Consider the following 24598-nt stretch of genomic DNA (forward strand, 5'->3'; position numbering starts at 1 on the left):
TTTTAACAAATGTCATATGAAAAATAACATTTCTTGTTGAAGAACTGAGAAACACTTTAAAGGAATTATATTGATCAATAATTAAAAACATCATTATATGAAATTTTTTCTTATACTAAAGAAGAAAATAAAAATTAAATATTCTTCTTTCAAATATTATAAATATATAAACAAATATATAGTGACCGCACAACCTATTCGTAAAGGTACAACTTAATTTTTTCTTATAAGAATTTCGTAATTGTTATATACTATTTATAATACCACGAAAATTTTAAAATTTTTTGAGATCCGTTTCACATTGTGCTTTATTTTGTTCCAAATTACGCAAGATTTGTTCATCTGTTTGATTTGGTGATTCTTCTTGTAATCTGTGAACTCCAAAGCAAATTGAAATGACGGGTCGTGGTGAATGATGGTGAATGTGGGTTATTTTATCTTCAGCGTTTTAGTCTCATAGGCTTGTGTATATGAATAAACAAAGAAACTTTGAGACGTTTTTTAAATGAGTTTCATTAAATCAAGTTTAGTGCCCGTATGCACTTCTTACTTTATTTTGATATTAGTAATGTGTCAATCTTCATCAACAAATGGTGTTATAGATCAGTGAACAGTAGTCATGTGAAGAAGGTTATGACTAAAACTCGGAAATTAAATTGGAAATTTGGTGTGCAACTTGTGTTTGTGTACTGTGCGAGTGTCTAATTATTGGGTGATATAGGCGCTTATTCAGTCTCAAAATGGCGGACCTAGAGGCTGTACTGGCCGACGTCAGCTACTTGATGGCAATGGAGAAGTCGAAATGTACTCCTGCAGCACGGGCCAGCAAAAAGATAGTCTTACCTGACCCAAGGTACTATAACGTAGTACATACTACATGTCATGAAAACACGATAAAGTCGCCGACTGTACAGAAAGTTAAACTTTTTCAATTGTTTACAAAATCATATTAATATGAACATGTCATAATTTTAGGTTAAATTTGAATATGACTAATACTTTTATTACAAATCACGTATTTTTTGTTTTCTCACGAACAAAACTCAGATCTCTTATTGAAATATTAATTTTATAATTTTCGTGAAAATATATTAAAACAAACAGGTATTTTTAATAATAAGTCAATTGAATCATAGTGCTCTATTTATATAAATATATATTTGAAATTCATCTTCTTGTTAGAATTATTGCTTTCTGTCCAAAAAAATTTGTAATAATTCTTTCAGGCTATTGTAGACAATATAGACAAAATTTTTTATTTAGGTATGGCATTTTATATACTTAATTAAGTACGAATCTGATATAAAACTTAAATTTGAATTGGAATAATATTTTATTTTTATTATATTTAATTAAATCTTTTGGAATTGATATGGTACAATACTAACTCAATAATTATTGTCAACTTTTATTAATAGCTTGCAACATTTTCTGTATAATTAGGAATTTTGTTTTTTTTTTGAACTATAAGTTAATGTTTTTTAATCTAAAATTTTAAATATGTATGAAATAAAAAACATTATTCAGTACCATGGATCACAATGAAATTATAATAATAATAATTTTGGTAAATATAATAAAAATGATATTGAAATATTAGTTATATGATCATATTATATATAAGTCATTAAGTAAATTGAGGCTTCACTTAAATGATACAGAAGTATCTTTTATAGAAATCCACCATTTTTTTTAAACAATGAGCTAGCTAGGGTCTATATAAATGGATAAATATATGTTATTATCAGTATTAAGGTAATTAAATAATATATGAAGGCATTAAAATTCCATCTAACTTATTACATATTTTAATCCCAGCAATTAAAGTTTAAATATTTGAATACAGTTACAATGTTTTACAGTAAATGCATATTAGTTAATACATGTTGTTTTTTCTTGCTTTATAAGAAAGCAGTGCAAAAACAGTAGTGTTTCAAATGGAAATATGTTTACGTATTTACTATATGATTTATTGTATTATATTTAACTCAGTATTAAGATTATTTATAGCAACTATGTGTGGAAGCAGATGAGTTGAAAGTTTTTTTTTTATTAAGGAAAGTATTGAAATCTTGTTTTTTTATGTATTGTTTCACCTAGAATTCTTAGAAACCATTAAAAAAACAATTGTGAGAAAAAGCTTTGAAATATTTGAGAGGAGAGATTGATTGAGAGGGAGATTTGGCATAGTTATGTTAAATAATTCTTAAATTAATTACTGTGTGACATAAGTAAATCATAAATCCCCAAATCGAAGCAGAAAATTAAATTATTTTGGATATCTAATTCATTTAGTTAATTACAAAATCTTAATAATTCGGCTAAATTCAGCTCAAAAACTATTTGTATTAGTTAAAATACAGTTCCTAAAAGAAGTCTTCTTTGATACATTGTTATTGACAAAGATATTTTTAAACATCATTTCTCTAGTAATCAATGTAGGAAATTTTTAACCAGGGAAAGAAACTTTAGAATTTTTGCCGATATCAAAATTAATTGTCAATAAAAAAAATATATAATTTTGATTTTAAAGATAGAAAACACGACGAAATGACAAACGCTCTTACCTCGTCTTCCCTCATGACGATCGCTGAAAATGCTGAAACATCGGCTAAAATAAAATACGCGAGTCATATTCGCATATTCGGAAAGTAAAGTTTTATTTAAATACATATTTTTAAATAGAAATACAAATTGTTTTGTTTTAGGGAAGATAAAAAAAAATACGACCCATGTAACCGAACACATTACATTTCACGTCTAAAGATGACATCGATATATCATGATTATCTACAGTATGCAATTAATACACGGAAATAAACATATTCTAAAATGGTTCCATACCTAATACTATACATTAGAAGTTTCTTTGTTCTAATAAAATCGCATAAACCCTTAGAATGCTATAAAGTATAAACGTTATCTTGATAATAATATAGTTTTATGTAATCTGCTTTATATATATAAATATATCAAACGTGTTAATTACGAAAAAGTTTTGTTATATTTTCGGGTTAATACTCACTTTATCTATAAGTAGTGCGGAATTTATCGATAATCAGATTACCGGAAAAATAATGTAGTCACTATATGAATAGATCACGATACCATAAACCCACTCGAATCCAGCCAAAAAAAAAAGCTATTACACAAATTTTATGTTGACAAATTATTATAGAAGTTATTCTTCTATTAACGATATAGACGATATACCGTATAATATATCGTAAAAACTACTACCAAGTAAGGTTTGGACGTAAAAAATCTCGCAGTTGTCACATAGTAAACAGAACTATAAAACATTTTCTGTCATTTTATTTACGTTATGGTTAGTCTTATATATAATATGTTGGCATATTTCCTATCATGTTATGGGATTTATAATATATGTGTATATTCTTTTTTGTTACAGTGTCCGTAGCGTGATGCACAAATACATGGAGAAGAAAAACGAGGTTAATTTCGACAAAATATTCAATCAAGTCCTAGGTTTGTATTGAGAAATTAATATTTACAGACAATACGATTGTACTTAAAATAATTTTAAGTTATGTATATGGAGAATACGTAAAAAAATATAAACGTATTTTCCTACATTTCTTCCTAACAGCTTAATTGAATTATCTCGTGAAGTAGGTTAGTCTGCGAGACCCCTTTGAAGCGTTCTTTCATCTCTTCTGATACGTAAGCCTCCACAATGTGTGCTTATGTTGTAAGATTCGTCTCATTTTGCACATCGACGGTCCTTATTATATGACTTTCATATGTACTTAGACCTGTATTGCCATTAGCGTTCCTGAACTTCACCCTCTGCTATGAAAATATCAAACAATATGTTTATAAATTTTGTCATTGTAGCGATAGTACTTAAAATTTTACAAAAATAACTATCGTAATAATGGCAACCAAAATCCATATACAGTCTGTACTCACATATCCTTCTAACCTTCTTAAAACTCCCAACATTTAACTAATTATCGAACGTATATATGGCATCAAATTGAAATCTAGAAAATATTAAATTAAAATTTGAGTATTTTTTTTTAGGTGCTTATTAAATAGAACATTAGATTTGAAACAAAGAAAATGGTAGTGTGTACTAAGGTTTAGATAAATGTGTCAAAGAAAATCTAATTATACATAAAATATTTTTTTTTAGTAAGTTTTCTATTATTAAATCACGTATATCGTAATTCTTAACATCTCACAATATACTCGACATGATCTAGTGACCCAGTATCGAATTATTGATAACATTATAATCATAGGCTACGTACACATTATGTATATATCATATTAAAATTTGTTACAATGGCTGTATGGATGCCTTATTTAATTTAGTTATTAATCGATTTTTATAAAACTTTAGTCATTTAGTTAAAGGAATCAATCAATCGAACAAGAATTCTATAATACTTGTAATGTCATTCACTCTTTTATAATTTTATTTATATTCTATCATGAATCATTATTTAATTGAATTTTAATGGTCATGTGCTAGGAATTCATGACCGTCTGTGTGGTATTAAACAGTTATGACCATACAAACATATCTTGCATAATTGTTGACTGATGACAAGAAAATTACATATAAAAAGTCTAGCATTGACCAAGAATCGTTTGTTTCACATGACTAATACAAACAGTCGTAATTAATCAGATTAACATAGATTATTATATTGATAATAAATATTGGAAATAAGAGGCCATTAAAATGTATCAGGTATGACTAATAATTATGAAAAAAAAAAAAAACAAGCAAAGGAGAGCGTATTCCTATTAAACGCTAGATACTTCAAATCTTGTTTAGTACCTAATATCAATTTGCGACATTGCTCTGTATCGGCGACACTCAATGCCAGCGAACACAATTTACGGCCGATGGCTCTTAGACTTGCAGTAAATAAGTTTATTGGATGCACTGAGATGACTTGATAGGTTTGAGATTGTTTTGTATCTAACCGGCACTTATCTAGCATGTGTACGTACGACGTTTATCGCGTACGTTCTAATAATATTTATCAATTCATTTTGAAAGATAATTGCGCGTAATTAATTATATGTAATCCAATGCTGTTACTTTTGGGTCGTATGATTTTTTAAAATTTTAAAATAATTTTTAATCCTCTATGCGTATATTTAAATTTTAAAATTAGTTTTCGAGCGTTAGCCTTACTTTATTCAATAACATAAGTATCTTTTATTAAAATAATGAACGGATTTATGTATGGAAAACTATTGACGCTCCGTATGTAGTTTGACTATGCAAACTTAGTAAGCTACTACCATACATACCTATGTAGTTAATACAAGGAGTACTTTGAGTGAAATACTGAAAAATTTAAATGACACTAATCCTTTCTCATAAATAAATGGTCTATTTGTAAATATTTTTAATATAAAGAAATTTTGTAGAACAATATATTTGTTTTGTTGCATTTTTAAATGACATACTTGTTTTATCTTATATTAATAAATATGAACCACTTAAAACATCTAAAATAGGTCTAGATGTAAAGTCAAAATTAAGTCATTAACAACAATTTGATATAAACGTTGTGCGCTGTATGGAAGTGATAGATATAGACCATAGGCCCCTTTAATAACTAAGACTGGTTATCTTAACAAAAAGTATTCTAAATAAAAAAAAAATAACTCCATTATATTCAAAAAAGTATATTATCGATACTATATGTATTAAGAAATATTTTGAATCTATTGTTATACAAACATAATAAAAACACTGTTAAAAAATAAAACTTAAAAAAAATCTTGTATTAATGTTGTCGGATGTTTGACTTATTATTAATAAAGTGGTATAAGGTCCTAAATGGTTATATTAACAGATAAAAATACACGTTCTAATGCCTCATAATTTATTTTCGATAAATATCGCACTTACGATAGTAGCAAAAAACATTATAGTCGTAAATTAAAGATTAATCTACTTTTATTGTACTAAGTTTTTCCTGCTACGTTTTTTGCTAGTACTCGTTACATATTATTAGTCATATATATATAATTCTTTCAAATCGAACCTTATTTAGTATTTTAAATAATGTATTATTAATCTATATATTCATTTGATATAATCTGTTTTTTATGACGTGATAAAAAAAAGCATCAGCAACAACCTATTAATAATATAATGTTAAGGAAAAATTCATACTACATCTCCTCCTCTACGTAGCGTGAGATTAAAAATAGCACTGTCAAAAACTCATAGTGAATTTTTCTTTTAAATAAATAAAGGAAAAGGTATTGATCTATTAATTACGGGACGAGTGATTTATATTAAACTGAACAAACAATTTATGATACAGTAATATTACGTAATGGGACCGCTGTTGAAAGAATTTAGTTAGAGGTTGGTTAAAACGATTCATATGTTGTATGGTAATGCCGTTTAAACTTTCTGCGAATTGATTTCAAAAGAAATTTACGACAGAATTCACCGTATAAGAGAGTACGCTGACTCATGCCTGAATCATAAGTTGCTCTCTAAATGTTTTTAATTTGAAGTCTAAAGTGTTTTCTACAAGCTCATTTTTATATTATAATGTCGTTGTTTAATAAAAATATATTAGGTATTTTGATGTGACGAACACTAGAATGTTTATGTTTTTTTTTTTTACTAAAGTTACAGGTTCAATAAATCATTGTCAAGTGTCTGTTCTGTTAGTTTATTAACATAATTTATCTTGTTTCGTTGGCCACGGAATAATAAAGGCCAAACATGATTGGATATATTACGCATCAAGTAACGATTTCACTCATCGCCTGTTCGATTGTTATATGCACAAAATTTTCTACACCAATATAAATAAACATTTCTAAATAAATACATTAAAAGCTATTAATGAGATCTAAGATTTTCGCGAGTTTTATTCATTTACATAAAACTTATATTTTTCGGATATGCTACGCGGATTTTATTATTTTAAAAAACTACATAATCCCGACGTTTCGGTTACTTTTCAGCAACCGTGATCACGGGCAGACGAGGTGTGAATGTCTGTCAGTTGGTCCTTGTTATTTATCACCTACCGCCATCGATTTCTGAATTTTCTGGCGTACCGCTCTGGATGCCGGCAGAATGCGCTTACGGTGTCTTGAGGTCCCTTACTTTCATTTAAATTAAAAGCGATGGTTTTTGTACGCGAACATAGCATTTAAAAATTAAGTTAATATAAAAGGTTTCATAAAGTTCGTTATCTTAAAATGTTGATATCTAAGGTTTTCGCGTGTACTCATATACCTACATGAAATTGAGTTTTTCTGTAATTCATCACAGTTTCATCTCATCTGCCCACAATCACGGTCGCCGGAACGATGGTTTTATATAGTCATAAAATAAAATAAAACACGTAGTCCCTTAAAAACTTAGTTTCATCTTAATACGTTGTTATATATTAAGTTTGTAACTACCTCAACTAACTGTAAACGAAATATAAATTTAACTATCTTTATATAATAAATAAATTACATAACTAAATGGTCAGATAGAATTAATTTATATGTATTGTTGCAGGTTATTTATTATTTAAGGAATTTTGCGAACAGACGTCTGACGAACCAGTGCCACAATTAAAATTCTATGAAGAGGTAAAAATATATAAACATATATATTTATGATAATGAATAATAAATGTTATATGAAATATAATAATAATTAATGTTGACAGATAAAGTTATACGAGAAACAGGAGTGCGTCGAGGAGAGACGAAGAATCGCGAGGGATATATACGACAATTTTATAATGAAAGAACTTTTAGCACACTCGCATGTAAGTATACCTGAGTGCCTGGATCAGTGAAATATCCTCATTAACCAACTTCAAAAAAGGAGGTTCTAAATTCGTCTGTATTTTTTTTGTTTGTCACCTCTGACTTTCGACTGGCCGAAGTGAGTTTAATTTTTTTTTGTCTTAATAAAAAGCTTTGGATATAACCAATTACAGAAAGTGTGAAATTCACTTTACCAAATACTATACAAGATCCGTATTAAAATTTTACGATAGCATCTAAAATGGCGTGTTTACACTTAAGTTTCATTAAGCAAAGAGACATGTTTGAATAGAGATCTTAAAATGTTGAGCGCTGTTGCCGCAGACGGTGTTTGCGTGGAGAGCTGAGTTAAGTAGATATTCTTGGCGAGAGGCCAATTCACTGCCACTTCGCAAGCCTTCCGACGAAATAACGTGTGTAATACATAGCTGGAAGCATTGATTCACTTGCCGTTTGTTTTTTGAGGACTTTTGTAATGAACCTATTTTCCTAAATACGATTGTCGTAAATAGCGCATTCATATTCATACGAGTCGGGGAAAATTTTATTTGCTAAAATACTGCATCGTATCATATATTTATAATGAAATCAAAGTAAGACAATTCATTTGCTATCAGCTCTGTAAATGTGACTGAAGCTAGAATAAAGCTGTCTTAATTGTATATCTGTCTTAATATAACCCAGACAGATGCAAGCGAGATTCTTTTAAAAGTTAAGAACCTCTTTAGTGGCTAAATTGAAGATTTCAAGCGACTTTTTCAATTGGATGGGGTATTTTTTTTTTTTCAAGCGCTCGACGTTTTCACTTAACTGTCTTGACAGTGACGTAGTCTGGGGGAAAAGTATAATTTATTGTCTTGAAGCTGCTTAAATAAGTGAAGTGGCCTTTGAGAGGTTAATAATAACAATGAATTATATATATTTTTATTGTATACCTAGCATTATTCTTGTACGACATTAAAAACACCGCCTACTTGCAATTCTTTTGGGTCAACGACTTTTTATACTATGGCAATCTGTTGAACATATTTTTAGTCTATATATGTATAATATTGTTACAGGATTATTCCAAAGAATGTGTAGCTCACGTTCAAAAATATTTAATGAAACACGAAGTACCGCCAAATCTATTCGAGGTAAAACAATGAAATGAATCGAAGGAACAATGTTTGTTAAATTTTAGCCAATACAATGCTCATTGCTAACCAAATGTATGAAAATGTTTTAGCCTTACATCGAGGAAATATTTCAACATTTGAGAGGGGAACCGTTTAAAAATTTCTTAGAAAGGTAATATTAATGTTATTGTTGTACGTGGTGAGAATTGATTGTATTTATATATTTGTTTCATACTTGCAGTGATAAATATACGAGGTTTTGTCAATGGAAAAATTTAGAACTAAATATACAATTGACGATGAACGACTTTAGCGTGCATCGTATTATTGGCAGAGGGGGATTCGGTGAAGTGAGTTCGTTTTCCAGTTGAATATATATAAGTAGTAATATCTGCTTCTTCCATACATAGAAATATAAACATTACAGTATATATAGACTTACATTTAGAGAATCCTCTTTGGTCTCCGACAACAAACATCAACACGCTACTAAATAGTGTTTACAGTCGCCAGTAACAGCGAGATTGGCTTGGTACTAAAAGCATTGGTGTTTATAGATAATGAAAAAAAAAGTATAGTTCTAAAACATCGGGACTATAATAGTATTAATGACTGTTCGATCGTTAAATAGCCTTTTCTATGACTATCAACTGTATTTTACATGTAAATTAGTGTTAAACGTTTTATTACGCATAAAATGATTACTTTAATAAAAAGCTTTTTATTCATTATTTAAAAATAGAATGTTCATACAAAATTCAAAAATAGAATGTTTGTTTAAAATTTTGTTCCTCCTATAAGGTGTACGGATGTAGAAAAGCCGATACCGGTAAGATGTACGCCATGAAATGCCTGGACAAGAAACGCATCAAGATGAAGCAAGGCGAGACTCTAGCCCTCAACGAGAGGATCATGCTCTCACTAGTCAGTACCGGGGTGAGTTTACAAATCGATATATTACTGTAAAATAATACAGACTTATAATACAGCCGTTTTAATTATCAGCTGCAAACATTGTTTTTTTAAATTAAGAACACATCGCGTTCTTATTATGAAATGTCATAACTGTCAGCTATTGTTCTGTAATAAAAAAAACGCTGTCATGATTAAATAGTTTTTTTTCTATTTGCACGCGTCTCCTATTGCGAAAAATAAATATAAGCTGCCTAGTCATGTTCATTTGTACATCGAGCCAATACTATTATCTTGAGGAAATTTCTGTATTCCTTGAAAAATTTATGTAATACATATACATAGAATAGCTTGAAGACTTGTGTCTCCGAGAAATATTTTTTATATATACAATGTTAACGTATGTATATATTTATTGATTTTGATGTCTACATAAAATTTTTTCGGATAAATTTCCTAAATTTTTATCATTTGGCATAACTCTTTAATTTAAAAAAAATATGTAAAAAATTTATATTATATTATATTATATTATATTATATTATATTATATTATATTATATTATATTATATTATATTATATTATATTATATTATATTATATTATATTATATTATATTATATTATATTATATTATATTATATATTATATATATTATATTATATTATATTATATTATATTATATTATATTATATTATATTATATTATATTATATTATATTATATTATATTATATTATATTATATTATATTATATTATATTATATTATATTATATTATATTATATTATATTATATTATATTATATTATATATATATATATATTATATTATATATTTATATTATATTATATTATATTATATTATATATATATTATTTATATTATATTATATTATATTATATTATATTATATTATATTATATTATATTATATTATATTATATTATATTATATTATATTATATTATATTATAATGTTTTGTGTACTGTAATTCTTTCATAACACATTCGGAGTAGAGATTTATATATTTAGAACAAAGCAAACGTAGTTCAATTCGCTTCTAGTTGGAATTGCTTTTCACTGTAGCGTTTTTACGCACGTGAATACTTAAAATTTCAATCTGTCATTTTTGATATTTTTTACAAATATATAAAAAATTAAATGTATTGATAGGATAAAATTGAAGAATAAGATTTCGAATTCAGAACCTCCTTTTTTGATAGTCGGTCAATAAAGTCTATTTGTTATAATATAACATTAAAAGACTATACTTTTATATATAATGTTGAAATTTTTAAATGTAACTATATAAATATATCTGAATAGTTTAGATCTTTGTCCTTATTTAGCAAGGTTGTGATACTAACAAATGCATAATGTTTTGAAATTTGTTCTCTTATAACGAAGCTATGAATGAAAATACAAAGCAAATATACTGAATAATATAATCGAGAACTATTCTGACCATTTCATAGTAGGTAATACAGGTTATTATAGCAACGAATATTTTTAGAAAACAGAACGTAAACCTAATTGCAGTTAATCAAACTGTAAATAAAATTATTTGAAGTAAATATTTCTTATATAAAACAACTTAGTTTTATTTTATACTAATTAAAGTATAAAAATATAAGTGTAAAGCAGTTCAATAGACGAAAAAAATATACCTATATCTAAAATGCAGTTAAAGATATCGGCGATATTATTGGCGGTGATTTCTGACATATCAATCAAATTTAACACAATTCTTTAATTACTCTATCATATAAATTAAATTATTATATATAATATGTTAATAATACTATGTTTTTAAAATTATTTTATAATATTCAACAAGCTGGTTCAAATGTTACGATATAATGCGTACAAGGATATTTCGCTATCATAGATATTTAAAAATAAATCTTTTACACTTTACATCAATATCATGTTACAAATTATTTAAATTTTTAAAGCGTATCATATATCATATCATATCATATCATATCATACAAGTCTATCTAGTTAAAGGACCATACCAATTTTAAATTCTTGACAAACATGTAAGTTAAAATTATACAAATATAATCAGACGGCATCAGTCGTATCACTGTTCTGTGTTCAGAGGGTTGTAGTGCTATACAATATATAACCTTATAAATGTATAATTTATGTATACATCAATACAAACTTTATGAGTGACCCATGGATGTATGGGAATGGGAAGTTTAAGCTAATGTCCACATGAATATTACATATATAATAATAATTGATGAGGAAACTTATTTAGCCATTTATACTGATAGCTAAATTGGAGATTAGATACTATTGTACGTGTATATATATATATATATAAAGCGTATCTTTATTTACTATTACTCTATTACTCCATCCCTCAATAGCTTTACGGACAATTTCTTTATAATAATATGTATATAACTTCAAGCTTGAAGGGCTCGCAGCTCGCAGCTCGCTGTTTAAGAAGCATAAATATTAGGATATATTTACGTTAATTGTATGTAGAGCGCGTTGAACGGCTCTCGACGCGGACAAGCTACACATTGTTACAATGTAGCATGTGTACCGTGTCATACAAGAAATAATACAAAAAAATTTACAATGAAAATTATGACGTAAGGTTTAGAGAGAAATTATTATCGTTCAGCCATACGTGATGAAGTTTGATTATTTGCGGCATCACTTGAAAGATAATTGCATACAGACATACATAGTAGCAGGACTTGGGTGTATTTAATATAAATCTTGATCGACTTGTAAAAGTCGTCCAGAATATTCTAGTATAATTTAACGAACGAAACGAACGCATTTGTAATGGTATACAAATTCGTTTCGTTCGTTAAATATCAAGAGCCTGCAAGAGCTTCGTCGATATGAATCCTATATATAGCTTCTATACTTAAAATCTTAGTCCCTATAGAAACAACGCACCTAAACCTTCTCGTAAAATAAGAGATATGACTTATTTTATCGATATATTCAAATATATTACTCAAACATATCAATATTATATTACTTAATGTATAATACAAATAATGTATCGTGCCATTAACAAATCTTATCATATCATAAAACCGAACGTATGTTATAAACGATAATTCGGTTTGCAGCTGTGATTGTTTATCGATATCGATAGCTTTGATACATTACAACGTCACAACAATGGCTGCAGGTTAGAGGTTATAACAGCGCATAAATGATATCCAGCCAATTGGACTGAAACGAATTGGCTCGCCCTCAATTTGCCCTCGTGTTTCAACCGGCATCCGTCGCTTTTTATTCAACAAATTCATATTCTCTATTGAATTATATATTCTTTATTCATTATCCTCACTAGTCTCTACTTATTCCTTAAACCGCACACACACACACACACACACACACACATACATGTATATATGTATATATAATTTTATTTTAAGTAGAATATCTTTCCACTGACGTATTTATTCTCCAAATGTATTTTATTCAGTTTCTAATTCGCTGTTTTCCTTTGTTATTCCATTGAAACTTTTTGTTTGTATGTCATAGCGATAGTTTTAATCCAATTATATCTATAACTTTCCTTTCGCTAGATAGTTTTGTATGTGGGACAGGCGACAAATATATTATTATTCTACATATATAGTTCAGTGACTTTTCTCGTTGGGTATTAATCAGATTTTATTTAAAAAAAATAATATCAAAGACGTCTTTATATAAGAAAAACCAGTAAGCAGTATAAATGTACTCAATAGTTGCTCTCGATACCAATGATTTATCTGCTCGTATTATTATAGCATAACGACATTTTATATTCTAATTTAAACAAAATTCTAATACATTAAATAAATCACTATTAATAGCACGCACCAATCACATGTATATCTACATTAAAAGAAGACTATTTCGTTACATACGTCACAGTTCCATATCCCAAATATATATTCGACTGGCTTCTAGTAAAATTCACGTAATGTCTAAGCTTATCTTTACGAGCGCTTGTCTGGTGGTCGGGCGCCGCTTCGTCTCTAGTGGAACAAATAGCTCTAATGCGATCACGGCTATCTTCAAACTACATGCCCTATAGAAAATCAACTTCACTACAACAAATTTAAACGGATGAATTAGAAGTGAAATATTTTTAAATACTCATCCTATATGTTCATTAAATGAATGTGATTTAATCGATGGTTTCTTTTTACAAAGACGAAATAGCTATAAGCCTTTTTGTATGTGTTTATAATCAATATTATGTTTGTGATGAAGCTAATAAAACATTATCTTCAAATTAATTTTAGTACGTAACCGGGTTTCGATTAGTGGAGATAACTGAAGTGGCAACAACAATGATTCGATCACTGTCCTCTGTGAAGTACGTCGATAATGTTATTTGGTACATCGCTAACATTCGGTTCTTGTATCGGTATTATTTTCTGGTAGGTACATCACTAATACGACTGTAATAATTTTGATATGATTCAAACGTCCCGGTCGGTAGTACGGTCACCGGATAAACAATGTCTATTAATCAAAACGGTTTAATATTTCCGCTTGCCGTTATAAGTCGTCATAATTCCGATACGGTTTATTGGTCTCATGCTATTCCGCATTTCGTCTAGCCAATGCGTCAAACTATGTTTGTTTTCGTTTATGAGGAATTCTGTATCAACTGAAAACAATACGTTTGCCAGTTTCGATGATACGTACCTAGCTTATGACGGTTCCATAAACAATTGTGTTTTTTTAAGCCAATTGGTGTTCTATATTTTGAATTTTTTTTTAATTTATTCATATGAAAATAACCAACTGTGGCACATTAGATTCAGCCTAAATATAAAAAAAATCTAGATTTTTTCAATCAGACATTATGATATAAATATATAAAATTTTTATGCATTTTTTTATTTTCTTATTTCCATTATATAAATCTCGAGATGTTTTTTTACAAGAACTAATCAGAAACTAGAATAAGCTGAATTAAATATTTAAATTTGCGATGGATTTCATTAATAAAACTTCGTTTACACTGAGACGTTTCCATTCATTAAAATGTTCAATTCAAAATTAAAAGCAAATCAAACAAAAGTTTTTATATGAATGGAATGAATGAATGGAAAACCAAAAGGGTCGGTTTATATTCGAGGACGTTCGCGTCCAACTAAGCGCATGTGACTAACACTGCCTAACTTATACAATAGCGATGTTATAATTCCTCCAACCTTATATTCCAGGTGGACTGTCCTTTCATAGTGTGTATGACGTACGCGTTCCATACACCAGACAAGCTCTGCTTCATACTGGACCTGATGAACGGTGGGGATCTCCACTACCACCTCTCCCAGCACGGTGTATTCAACGAGGCTGAAATGAAATTCTATGCAGCTGAAGTGATATTAGGTGATATATTTATATACAGTTCGTTAAACGTTATCCTTGTACTAGTTATTTTAGCGTGGTACGGAGTAATAAGTTGAAAGTTTTGTTCAATGTCTCGCAATCTTCTCTAGTTTCAACTTTTAATGGACGCCGCGCCGTCGAGAATTTAATGTACAATGTTCAAAACAACACTGAACTGCAAGTTATTTCCATAATTGTTTCTCATTATTTAGCTGAGAATTTTTTGTCGTACTTTGAATATTGAATTTATAAAAAAAAAAACTATTCTAAATATTATACTGTAGTTGAAATTTTTATGCACCAGCTGGAATCGAACCTGCAACCACTGGGATTTCCTGATCTATTTGTTTTGCCAAATAAACTATTGTGTTATATATAAATATTTTGTACCGTTGAATGCATAAAATATAATTATATAGCGTTTACTTGAATCGTATGTTTTAATTGTTGATTCGCTATTTTATTATAGATATTACTTTGTAAAAAAAAAAACGCCAATCAAAATTTACAACAATTTCAAAAATTTACCGTACCGATATTGTCAGAAATACATATATAATGACGCAGCCCGCCTCGTTCCAGACGTCATTGGCTCATATATAACCTATTATCCCATCTAGTTTTCGTCCGTCGAAGCCAATATTGGCCGAATAATCTTCGTTATATCCAGAACTTAATATTCTTATTCGCCTTAACATTGGGCACGTCTCTACTTTTAATAGAACTCCAATTTATTAATTGTCTGTAATTGGCAGCCATTTAGATTATAGAGCGAGCGACACAATGCGTTCCTGATTAACTTTTCATACGTATGACGTTTAAATTGGCTTATGTCGTTCATTGTACACATTTTAAAAGGAATTATTGTGTAGCCCTGCCAACAAATATAATAATTTCAATGAAAATATCATATAGAATGAACGCTGCATTAGTTTTAATTAGAACAATATTTATTAGGAAAGGAATAAAGCTAACTTATAGGCTTTTACCCGAAAGCGGCCCATAAAAAAAAAAAAAATAATAATCTAAATAAATACAATTAGATGCATGAACTCAGTTAATATAATCTTATATATAAAATTCTCGTGTCACAATATTCGTTCCCGTACTCCTCCGAACGGCTTCACCGATACTCATGAAATTTTGTGAGCAAATTGTGTAGGTCTGAGAATGGCCAGCATCTGTTTTTCATACCCCTTAGTGATAAGGGTTGTTTACCCTTCAACTTTTTTTTTAATTTTTGAACGAAATTTTTTGTTTTTATTTTTTTATAATGTGGCATAAAAAAATCATACAACCCTAAATTTATGCTTTTTTTGTCACCAACCCCTTTTTTTTATAAATATTTAAACACAATACGAGTGTATGTTTGTTTCGGCTAATATCTAAAATGGCTGAACCGCGTTTAACGGAACTTATTTTCAGGTAGCTGATGTAATAAAAAGTAACTTAGGATACTATTTTCAAGATCCCGAAATTATAACGCGCGAGTGGGAGGCAGGACGCTTACGGGGCTTTAAAGTTTTGTCATAGTTTCTTATTATTTTTCTTACGCAGACGGAGTCGCGGCTAACAGCTAGTATAAAGTATAAATGTTTAATAAAAATAATTAATTATCATTTTATATGAACTTGTCATTGTAATTGTTATGGAATTAAATAAACCTATATTATTATTATTATCATAGGTATTTATGTATAAGAAAGTATATTTTATTTGGCGTATTAATCTGAAATCTTCCGGATGTTATTGAGTTTGTCTTATTATTAAAACAATATATATATATATATATTCGGAAAAAAATATGATTTTAAGTAATCTCATGATTTTATGTCTATGAATGTGGGTATAAAATGGAATAAATTGAACGGCTAATATATTTAAATGGTACTGATATTAAATTAGTATCTATGATGTATTGGTATGTCTGTTACTCGAACGTTATAACGGGTGAACCGAGTTCGATGAAGTGGAATCCGGAAAATCGTATTAGTTTTATGTGAAAAAAAATCCAACAATTATATTTAATTCGAAAGAACTTTCGAATGGATCATATAGAATACATTTAAATTCCCTATTTCTCGATTCATTTGATAAATAACAAATGAAGTTAGTTCAGTTTGCACACAAAATTAAAAAAAATAATCATAGAAGCATCTAGTTCTTTTATTATACTTAACCTTCTTATCTTATTAGATTTAAATTATATAGAACAAAATGAAAAATAAATTAATCCTAATGACCCTCCGTCCAAGATTCAATTTATGTAAATAAAAACAATTTAAAAATTATATATCTGAGATTATCTCGAACATATACAGACACACTCGTGCCATATTTATTAAACATTGTTCGTATATTCTATATACAATAGGAAATTCATATATTTTTAATGAGTTAAAAATATATATTAAGAGTATTTAGACACCACTGACGGACGATGAAGGAAAACATCGTGAGGAAACCTGGTCTTATAATTTAAAATTATAAGATTGAAATCGCCAACAGTTTTTGAGCAAGCGTGGTGACTAATGTTCTAACCTTCTCCATGTGAGAAGAGGCCTTTGCTCAGCACTGGGCTTCGATAGGCTGATGATGATGATGATGGTGAAGCGTTTTCCATGAACCTATTAGTTACAGTTACATATTAGTTAGTTATACGTTTTTCACTAAAGTAATATAATAAGTTTTTTTATTATATACAACATATACATTCATTAAATTAAGTTTTAAATTAAATTATATATGCATTATAATATTTTGCTTACTTAATTCATATAGACACTAACATGATGTGAGATTATATATATACTTAGTAATAATATGGAATACTATAAATGGTCATTAAAACCTCCTTAATCTAAAATTAATAAAAAAAAAACCTTATTATAAAACGTTTAATGAAACCTCTTTGCGTTGCATAAATTAAATAAAACTCATTATTATTATTATTATTATTACAGGTCTTGAACATATGCACAAGCGTCACATAGTGTACCGTGATCTGAAGCCAGCGAATATCCTGTTGGACGAGCACGGTCATGTAAGGATATCGGACCTGGGGCTGGCGTGTGACTTCTCCAAGAAGAAACCTCATGCCAGCGTGTAAGTTACAATATGAGGGGACATTGTCCTATACAAGTATTGTGGTGAACTCCCTCTCTGATTGTGTAAATAATACTGGCCGAAAATATTTATATAATTTTAGTTCTGTTCTGTATTTAATTATTTTTGTTATAATACATTTTGAGAATGAAATAATTCATACAATATTCAATAGGTACATAAATAATTTGTGAATATGTGGATATGTGGATTTTATAAATATTTTTTAAGTCTTCTGTCTATTACTTTGAATAATTTCAGTTAACAATTTCTGAATAATATTCTGAATCATTCAAGAGCTTGCATCTCCTTGTTTATATTAGCTATCTCCAAAGTTCCCATCAAACAGCCTAACTAATACTGAAATCTGGTACTGTTGTTAAATTCAAATCTATTTTAACATAATCTTTGTGATATCACAGTATGTAATAATTTTTCTCTTGTAAATATAATAAAATAATTTAAATCTCATAAGAAAGATATCAACTCGACCACCGCTATTTATATTCTATATATAGGATGGTATAAATATTTCACATGCTTTATCAAAATATTACAAGAGGAATACTTTTTGTACAATATATATAACTAGTTTTTGCCGTCGACGTCGTCTGCACTGGTAAAGCAATAGTTATGCTAACCAACCGGCAGGGACATTTATATTGTCACAATTCTTCATACAAAATACAACTATCATGTTGTGATTAAGCGAGGATTTAATGAAAACCTCCTTTTATTTATAACATTAGTTGCGTTATCAAATCTCATAAGAAATGTTTAAATATGTGTAATGTATTATTCCAGTGGCACACATGGATACATGGCCCCTGAGGTGCTCTCCAAGGGCACCGGATATGATTCGTCAGCTGATTGGTTCAGTTTCGGCTGTATGTTGTACAAGCTGCTCAAAGGTCATTCACCCTTCCGCCAGCACAAGACCAAGGATAAACACGAGATAGACAGGATGACACTCACTATGGTAGTAATTGTCGATTTTTGATTATTTTTTTCTTATTACATATTGAATATGGGTGAGTTTTGTTTGAATCGTCATTAATTAATTGGTAAATAACGCTTTTATGTATGTCAAAATGTATTATTTTTATACGTGCGACGATATTTTAAGTCATAGATAATTATATTTTATAGTATAATCAAAATATCTAAAATATATAATATGGAAGGTTATATATAAATATAATATTATTCTATGTACTTTAATTCTATTATTACTATTATCGTTGAACAGAATGTGGAGCTGCCGGAATCATTCAGTCCTAGTTTGAAAAGTTTATTAGAAGGTTTACTGCAGCGGGATATCAATAAACGTCTCGGCTGTAAAGGAAGAGGGTGAGATACAAAACACTATATAGTTCTTTCATTTCAAATAATTAATTTACTGCTAGTATCTTTATAACTGTTTTAAAACCATAATGTGGATATTGCTATGGGTTAGTTAGTCTAAGACACATCATTCTTCACACTCTTATTTTCATTCTCAAAATTTATTTATCTGTGGGAACTGTTACCCGACTAGAAAATAGAGGATTTTTATTTTATTTTATCTTCTAAGACATAAGATTTATTTTATACTAAGATCAATCGAAATGTAGTAAGTTACATACTGTGTTTTTAATTTTCTAACTTATGACTTATGAGTATAGAGATAGTCACTTCTTAGACTAAGTTCTCGAATAATATAATTGAGTTTGGTTTAAACTTTATTCTTAGTAATGTTATAAATTACAAAATTGTTTAATTGTTAATTCTTCACACATTAAATATTAAATAAACAGCTATATATAATATAACTAAGTTTTAACTCCAAAGTTATCTTTTTTGTTCAATAAGTAAATTTCAAAGAAAGATTCAATTCTTGTATGTTTAGTCTGTGATAGGAATTAACGAATAAATTCTGTTTAATAAATAGTGCGTAATGTTACAGCGCTGATGAAGTAAAGGAGCATGTGTTCTTCGCTGGAATCGACTGGCAGCAGGTGTACCATCAGAAGTATACTCCGCCTCTCATACCGCCGCGAGGAGAGGTGAACGCCGCAGACGCCTTCGACATCGGCAGCTTCGACGAGGAGGACACCAAGGGCATCAAGGTTATAGTGGATATGACTACATCACATAACGTGTATTAAGATCTAAGGTTGAGGTTTTATTGAGACAGATTTGAAAATCGAATATGTTATATCGTTTGGATTTGCTGTCGAGATATAGTTTTAAAATTTGAATTTGAAAATGGTATGTTTACGATAACAAGGAGGTGAGGTTTTATAATCGTTGGATGTATTCGATGATTGGTATCTGATGAAGCTAAAATTTTGTAATGCTTTACAAAATTTTGCCACAAATCAAATATAACTTGGCTTTTGTTATAAGTGCTTTTTTATTACTGGCAAATCTATTTTATTGTTAGGGCCATTTTTGTAGATACTAGGAAAGAATAAATCACAAGTCACAAATGGTAACATATTACATTTGAAATTAATGGAATATTCTTAATTCATTAGCTGACAGAAGCAGATCAAGCACAGTATAAGGACTTTCCGCTCGTTATATCCGAACGCTGGCAGTCCGAGGTGGCGGAGACTGTGTTCGAGACTATCAACCAGGAGGCCGATAAAATGGAAATGAAGAAGAAATCCAAGCAGAAGCAAAAGTTTGATGCCGACGAAAAAGGTAAGAATGCAACCCTTTGATAGTATAAGAGACCACAGTAGGGAATACAGTGAAGAGAGAGTCTAGTAGATAGCTAAGTGATTCAACTGTAATATATTTATATACAAATCTTAAAATCTTTGTGTTTGATCTGTCATATTATATTAAGAACGAAAATATGTCCTTATAAAATGTATGGTCACCTAGCTAATGTTAACAACTGTTGAAGTACTCATAGTAATCATCTCAACTAATATAAAATTTCAGAATCAGACTGTATTCTCCACGGCTACATAAAGAAACTCGGTGGGCCATTCGCCAGCGCCTGGCAGACGCGGTACGCTAAGTTGTATCCAAATCGTCTGGAGCTACACCTGGAAAACAGCGCCAAACCTGAGATGATACTCCTGGATACAGTCGAGGAGGTGTCCTCAGATTTCGTGTCCATTAAAAGCGAGCAGTGCATCGTTCTACGGACTAGGAATGATACTAAAATTGTACTCACGAACACTGTAAGTAAATTTTAAACATTAAAATTGGCCTGTTTTTCTTTATTACTTAATTATTCTGGCTTATTTTATATTTAGTTTAATTTATTCTCAAAACATATTTTTTCGTAATGTAATTTGTAATTGACAAAATATATTGATATTTCATTGGTTATAATTTGTGATTATGATTCCAGGATGAGATAGGTCTTAAGGAATGGGCGTTGTCGCTGAGATCGGCTCACAAGTGCTCCCAAGAACTTTTGGCGTCTATGGCAAAGAAGGCCGGCAAGATATATGGGACGGACGGCGCCAAAGAATCTATTGCCTTAGGAAGACCGCTTCCGGCCGCCTCGCCCGCGCTCACACGAGCTCCGAACGGAAGTAACTAGCACGAGCTTCCCGCGCCTAATAAAGGCGCGAAGATGTTCCGCCGCTCCAAGAGCGCGGCTCAACTCATCAAGTGAGCTGAACAAGGAACATATGTCACATATGAAGTGTTCAAACTGGTATGAGTTCATTTACATGAGTATACATTTAAACAAAACTATATCGTATCAGATTCAATTAGTGTCGGATCACTAACTAAGAATGTTCGAAATTTAAAATGTTAAAATGTCCGATACATATATTAAATCTGATGATATAGTTTTTTTTTTTTAATGTAAATGTCCGGACCGCGTTTGGAACTACAGTGGTGTGTTAGTGTCTGGTTCATGATTATAATAGATTCGTGCTATTAGTAAGAGCGTACGTATATTGTTAGTATGGACTATAGAGACTATTAGGACTGCCAATTATTACTAAATAAATGCTGTTCGCATTAACTTTGTTGAACGAATTAAAAGATATATAGTTGCATACAATTTAATGAAATGTATAAAAATTTAATTCATTTTACAGTGACTATATAACGAGGAAAACATTTTGTAATGGTATGCACTGAATAAAATTTTTGTAATTATTAATGTAATATTCTGGATGTTGTATTTAACTATGTAAAGATTATATTGATTAAATGCAAAAATTAGCGGATATAGAAAATAACTATTTGTCTGTGTTTGTGCAATAGATAAAAATACTAAAATTATTATAAGTAATTTGAATTAATGCCATTGGTGAGTAATAATAAATTAATTAAAAATAAAAAAAATTAGAATGTCTCGACATTTCTATTCAAAATTAAATTAATATGTATAATTATAGATGCTTCAAATTAATAAAGTAATTGTAATTAGAGATTTCTAGCACTTCTGTTCCAACAATCTATTGCACACAGTGTATATATATGTATATATATACACATATAATTGTATTTATGTTTACATCTGGCTCTCTTGTGCAAAGTAATAAGTTTATTATATATATATATATATATTATATTATATTAGCTAAATCAAATATGCAGTTACGTTATTTACTATGAGGTACTTAAATAATATATTTGTTCATGATATACAGTTGAATATGCAATAAGTTTGTTATTTATTCAAATAGAATCCATTGTAAGTAGGATTATAAAGAAATCTCTTCTTTATTATACATAGAGGCAATACTTTTCTAACAATCTTAGATGTGGTTATAGTTGTGAAGTATTAGTGAAGTTAAATGATATTCCATGTTTGTGAGTTTAATTTGGCCACGGGTTTGTGGTTTTTACAGTGACATTTGTATGTTTTGTAACAATGCAATTTATTTTTCAAGGAATGTACCGTGTCTGATGCAGATTTAGTTGTTCGTTGTTGCGGGATAAACTTTTTTAATATATTCATATAAGGTAACTGATGCATTGGACTCGCTTCTTCTTTATTTTATTTTTTATCTAAAATACTATGCTAATTTCATATGTAATTTCTTCATTTAAAATCTCATACAAGTAACACTACGTGGTTAGTACTAGCGAATACATGTATGAGGTGATTGAACAGTGTGCTGGTGTAAGTGTGGATGATATCCTGGATTCGTAGTCATAGAGAAAAAAAAAATAGCATAAAAATTGACGCAATAAAAACTTTAATTGTACATAATATATTAAAATAATTTAAGGTACATGAACAACCTATTAGCTAGTATGTTAGGTAATGCGAAGCATGTTTTTTTTTTTCGCCGGTTATATTTCTCATAGTAAACGGTTACTGGTTAGTTTTTGATCGATATCAAAACCAGTGAGTAGATAGTCGTATTACGAGCAGTATCACAAATCAAGTAGTTTCAATATGTAAATAGTTGGACATTCATTTGTATTGTATAATGTTGGCTGAAATTTTAATATAAACATCATATAAATTTTTTTTTTCTTCTAATTTTTAATTAACTTATAGATAATTTAATGCAACAATATATAATTATGTTAATATTTTAATGGTAATTTTATGTAAGTCGAGTTTTTTTTTTTTTTGTCTTATATAACTAAAATAGAGCTTAAAGTAAGGATATTTATTGTATTTATAAGTTTTGTTTTGTACCATTTTATATAAATAACACTTCATTTGTTTACAAACCGTATGTTAGTTGAATTAATTAGATGCTAGTCAATTGAATTTACAGAATTGGACAATTTAATGAATTTATTATGAAAATTGTAACGGCCTTATGGCTCGAACAGTATTATAGGTTAGGTTGTTTGATGAAATCATTCTTGCGGATGTGATAAAAAATATATTTTTATTTGTTTTTTATCAATCACTACGAGGCTTTAACATACTTCTATCGTTTAATTAACTTATATATATCGGCTTCACAAAAATGCTTTAGAAGCAGTCGCATAGAGTTCAAATATTATTATGTTTTAAAAATAAAATAACAGGCCAAAAGTGGAGTTGGAAATTCTCAACATTCCAATATGCCAAATTAGTATTATAATATATGGAAGTGCATTTAACTTTTATTTTTCTTACATGATATGTCCTGATCGCACGTTTTGAAATAGTGAGGTCGCCTGTTCCTGGACGAGTTCAGCTAGATCTGTATCAGACAACATGTTATCATACATACCTCTTTTAGATAATATTTTTATTGTGGACCTACATTATGTGTAGTAAATTGTTTATTTAATTATTATGTGTTTTATTGTCTTTTTTTCCCTTTAACCGTTATTCTAACCGAAACCTGAGGTACCACTAGTAGCTTGTTCATTAATATAAAATTAAA

The 24598-nt window shown here is 29.0% G+C and overlaps 1 protein-coding gene across 2 annotated transcripts; it reads left to right on the top strand.

Annotated features, from left to right (window-relative positions):
* The first annotated feature begins 377 nt into the window (after positions 1 to 377).
* On the top strand, positions 378 to 24505 carry LOC116770024 (G protein-coupled receptor kinase 1). Of its 2 annotated transcripts, none has more exons than XM_061527697.1 (16): positions 378 to 853; positions 3413 to 3489; positions 7532 to 7605; positions 7686 to 7787; positions 8850 to 8924; positions 9017 to 9078; positions 9148 to 9256; positions 9708 to 9842; positions 15023 to 15188; positions 18152 to 18293; positions 19098 to 19275; positions 19543 to 19643; positions 20239 to 20401; positions 20813 to 20981; positions 21228 to 21472; positions 21646 to 24505. In XM_061527697.1, the coding sequence occupies exons 1-16, from the start codon at positions 741 to 743 to the stop codon at positions 21838 to 21840; spliced, it is 2106 nt and encodes a 701-aa protein (XP_061383681.1). In that variant the 5' UTR covers positions 378 to 740; the 3' UTR covers positions 21841 to 24505. The 2 variants fall into 2 exon arrangements, with proteins under 2 accessions (XP_061383681.1, XP_061383682.1); XM_061527698.1 differs by having other exon boundaries at positions 19098 to 19272.
* Positions 24506 to 24598: the final 93 nt, after the last annotated feature.

Source organism: Danaus plexippus (assembly GCF_018135715.1).
Source record: "Danaus plexippus chromosome 13 unlocalized genomic scaffold, MEX_DaPlex mxdp_15, whole genome shotgun sequence".
Classification (NCBI taxonomy): domain Eukaryota; kingdom Metazoa; phylum Arthropoda; class Insecta; order Lepidoptera; family Nymphalidae; genus Danaus; species Danaus plexippus.